This window comes from Papaver somniferum, chromosome 11 (genome assembly GCF_003573695.1).
Source record: "Papaver somniferum cultivar HN1 chromosome 11, ASM357369v1, whole genome shotgun sequence".
NCBI classification, from domain to species: domain Eukaryota; kingdom Viridiplantae; phylum Streptophyta; class Magnoliopsida; order Ranunculales; family Papaveraceae; genus Papaver; species Papaver somniferum.
Genome location: NC_039368.1, coordinates 18,606,522 through 18,610,373, shown reverse-complemented (window position 1 = coordinate 18,610,373; position 3,852 = coordinate 18,606,522). Strand labels below are relative to the sequence as shown.

The 3,852-nt window shown below is 36.4% G+C and overlaps 3 protein-coding genes across 3 annotated transcripts; 1 reads left to right on the top strand and 2 right to left on the bottom strand.

Moving 5' to 3' along the window:
- Positions 1-431: 431 nt before the first annotated feature.
- LOC113321200 (histone H4-like) lies at positions 432-722 on the top strand. The gene has a single exon (XM_026569078.1). The coding sequence runs from the start codon at positions 432-434 to the stop codon at positions 720-722; it is 291 nt and encodes a 96-aa protein (XP_026424863.1).
- Positions 723-1,317: 595 nt separating this feature from the next.
- LOC113324195 (zinc finger MYM-type protein 1-like) lies at positions 1,318-2,526 on the bottom strand. The gene has a single exon (XM_026572519.1). The coding sequence runs from the start codon at positions 2,524-2,526 to the stop codon at positions 1,318-1,320; it is 1,209 nt and encodes a 402-aa protein (XP_026428304.1).
- Positions 2,527-2,682: 156 nt separating this feature from the next.
- Positions 2,683-3,153, bottom strand: LOC113324194 (zinc finger MYM-type protein 5-like). The gene has a single exon (XM_026572518.1). The coding sequence runs from the start codon at positions 3,151-3,153 to the stop codon at positions 2,683-2,685; it is 471 nt and encodes a 156-aa protein (XP_026428303.1).
- Between the last annotated feature and the right edge of the window lie 699 nt (positions 3,154-3,852).

The window sequence follows — 3,852 nt, the reverse complement described above, 5'->3', positions numbered from 1 at the left end:
TGGAAGCCATTAGACTTGACATTTCATGGTTTTTCCACACTTGGAATAGGTTGGATTCCACCATACGACTTGCTCTAACATCCTCCCGTTGGACATGCTCTAACACACGGATCTTACATTAATCCCACGGTCTCAAACCTCAATAAATTGGAAACTCTCCACTTCCCCGCTCAAGCCTCAACAAAAACAATTTTTCTGGATCAAAAGTTCCAATCCGCGTGGTTACTCACACACCAATCAGAATTCACCAATTTCTAATCAACGAACAACATCGGAAGGAAACAGAACACACGGATCGCACTTCCATCCTACGGTCTTAAATCTCCATAAATTCCAGAAACTCTCTATAAATCTACTTCATTCCTCAGCCAATTCTCACAGTCAAAACAAACCAAAACCACCGGAGAAAACAAAATAAGAGCAGAGAAAAAATGTCAGGAAGAGGAAAAGGAGGAGCAAAGAGACACAAGAAGGTATTGAGAGACAACATTCACTGTATCACTAAGACTGCTATTCGTCGTCTTGCTAGAAGAGGTGGAGTTAAACGTATCAGTGGTTTGATTTATGAAGAAACAAGAGGTGTTCTTAAGATCTTCTTGGAGAATGTCATTCGTGATGCTGTGACCTACACCGAACATGCTAGAAGAAAAACTGTTACTGCCATGGATGTTGTTTATGCTTTGAAGCGCCAGGGAAGGACTCTGTATGGATTTGGGGGTTAGGGTTTTATCTTTCTTATTAGCGATTTGGGAATCTTATGTAAAAATTCAGTCTGGGTTCACGTTTTCTAAGGTTGAATTAGTTTTTGTTTATTGGTATGATGCTATCTAGATATGTATCTTCTGGAAAAAATGAATGAAAAATCTTACCTTCTTCAATTGAATTTGTTATTGATTTTGAGAATATTGAAATTGATTTCTCTAATTGATCTCTGATCTGTAAAAGATGACTGATAGACAGGGCCGTACCAAACTATTTAGGGGCCTTAGGCAAAAACCGAAAACGGGGGCCTAAATATTTTTTTTCGTCGAACAAAATCATAACACTGTCAAATTTAAACATAAAAAGAAACTACATAAAAGTATCTAGTCTACTAAAAAATGACCTTCTTCGCTTCCTCGATACAAACTCATCAATTATGGCATCGTAATCAATGTTCTTCACCATATCAACCTCGATAGATAACATTGCTAAGTCATTCAATATTTCTTGTGACATTGTCGATCGCAGATAAGACTTGATTAGCTTCAACTTTGAAAAACTTCTTTCTGCAGAGGCAACTGTAACTGGAATTGTCAATAAAATCCTATATGCGATTTATGCATTCGGGTAGCAACCTTCCATATCTTTCAAAAAATTCAACACTTCAATTGCCCTTTCAGTCTCTTCCGGCAAATAACTTTTTAGAACTTTCAGTTCAGCATACAAGTCATGTCCATCAATATCGGAACTCATGCCATGCTTTAGGTAATTTTGAAGCTTGATACAACACGCCTTTAAAGTGCTATCATCAAGAGAGTGTAACTTCTTTACTTGAAATAAGAACCCAAAAACTTCATTGAACTCATGAAATTGTTCAAACCTACTAGCCAGTGAGGATCTAGCTTGGTCTACTATATAATTAAAATAGTTAACTTCAAAAGATCGCTTACCTGATAATGGTGCTTCTTCTTCGGTCATAATGTCATCAAAATGTTTTCTCTTTCGAATGATTCGTGGCTCATAGAAACTAGGTTCTATACCAATTGTTGCTGCCAACTCAGTAGCTTCTTCCAATAACTCTTCGAATCCAGTATCCCTGCACTTTACAAAAAAAGAAAGTAGATCATTTACTCGGTCCATGGCAATATCAAGATGCATATCCTCTTTTTGTGAAAATTTGCTGACGGAGTTGACTGCAAGCAGAAAATGATGCCAAACTACCATGCCAAATATAAATTCAAAATTATCGATCTCGCGTGTCAATGACGAATCAGCTTCTCCCCTTATTTTCGCACTAAATTCAATAGATTCCGACAACTCTAGCAAAGCATCCCGTATTTTAGGAAGTTGGAATCGTATTTCTTTAACACTCTCTATATGACTTTCCCATCGAGTATCCGATAACGGCTTAACAGTGAAACCAGTCACATGTTTTTTAAATACTTGCCAACGTTTTGTAGATTTTGAAAACAACTTGTATATCCGCTGCATAACACTGAAAAATGATTCTTCTTTAGGACATGATTTATCCATATCCAGAAGCATAAGATTAAGACTATGACATGCACACGACATATAAAATTCCCTTGGATTTTCCTTGAGTAGCCTGTTTTGCACCCCTTTGTTTTTCCTCTTCATATTAGATCCGTTATCGTACCCTTGTCCTATGATATCATTAAAATCAATCTTAAGCTTCTCCAAAAGGTTTTTCAGCTCCTCAAAAATTCCTAGTCCAGTGGTTTCTTCCACTTTTAAGAAACCTAAAAAGTGTTCTTCAACTTTTGGAGTTGTTAAATAATCCACAGATCTTATAATAAGTGACATTTGTTCTTCACGGCTTATATCCGAAGTACAATCAAGCAACACAGAAAAATATTTTCCTTTGTGAACTTTTTCAATAATTTTCTCTCTCACATGGTGTGCCAATAGCGAAATCAACTCATTTTGTATCTTGGGACTAAGGTAATGATGATGAATGTCCTATACTTTGAAACGTCGAAGATGATCTTGCATTACCAAATCAAACTCTGCAATCATTTCAATAAAGCTCAAAAAATTGCCGTTATTTGATTGGCCAATCTTTTCGTTATCACCGCGGAAAGCTAAATTATTTTTAGCAAGAGTTTTGATAAGAGAAACTATTCTAACCAAGACTTGTTTCCAATACTCTTTTTCTCTCTTGATCTGTTCTTGCATAGCCTTATCGATAGTTACATTCTTCTTCAATCTTCTTTCCAGTTCATTCCATTTAGACATGGATTCTAGATGCCCATGGCAGGTATCATGCTGTCTAAGTTTTTTTCCAAGATTATGCCAATCATTAGAGCCAATGGTATCCAACTGACAATCAACCCCATCTCCCTTAAACAATTTGCAACTAAAACAGAACACGCGATCCCTAACAGTTGAATATACTAGCCATCTCCTATCAACCCTTTCCCCATTACTCATTTTTCGTTTATAATGACGATTAGAGAATCGTCTACGATGTTCATTGTAAGGATATTGGACATTTTTACTTACTCTGATGGGACCCTTTTCTACCAAAAAGTCTCTGAAATGTTGGTCAATGAAGTTCCAATTTCCTGGATCATAAATGTTTACCGGTCCGTACTCTTCATTCTGCACTTCGTCGTTCCCGTGTTCACTCTCATTTATAGTTGGCTGTAACAATTCTTCACCTCATTCTGATTATATCCACTAAGACCACCACTACTACTACCACCATTGAGCAAACCATCTTCTTTCTCCATTTCATTAACCAAATTTGCATATTCTTCATCACTGTTAATGTCATTCATTGTTTCTGCTGCTGCAGGACCATCACTTTCACTTATTCTTTCCGGAAGTCCAACACTATCACTTGTTCGAGCCAAATATTTGTTCATCGATCCTCTTAAAGAACTTTCAAGCTGCTCTATTCTTTTTCTTTTCTTAGCTTTGAAAGCACCACTCTTTCATTTTTTTTCCTACGAGTCATAGCACTTGGTAGTTAATCCACTCTTGTATTCTGTTACTTCACAGCCTACACAGGAAAAAAAGGAAAAATCAAAATTCAATTGGATAGCATATCAGCTAAATTCAAAAATCCTGGTTTAAAAAAAGGTGATCTTTGACAGTAATTTGTAAAACCCAATATCATCATTCACA

Bases quoted from the DNA above. Each gene is read 5' to 3' on its own strand.
- LOC113321200 (XM_026569078.1), top strand. From the start codon at position 432: ATGTCAGGAAGAGGAAAAGGAGGAGCAAAGAGACACAAGAAGGTATTG.
- LOC113324195 (XM_026572519.1), bottom strand. From the start codon at position 2,526: ATGTCACTTATTATAAGATCTGTGGATTATTTAACAACTCCAAAAGTT.
- LOC113324194 (XM_026572518.1), bottom strand. From the start codon at position 3,153: ATGAGTAATGGGGAAAGGGTTGATAGGAGATGGCTAGTATATTCAACT.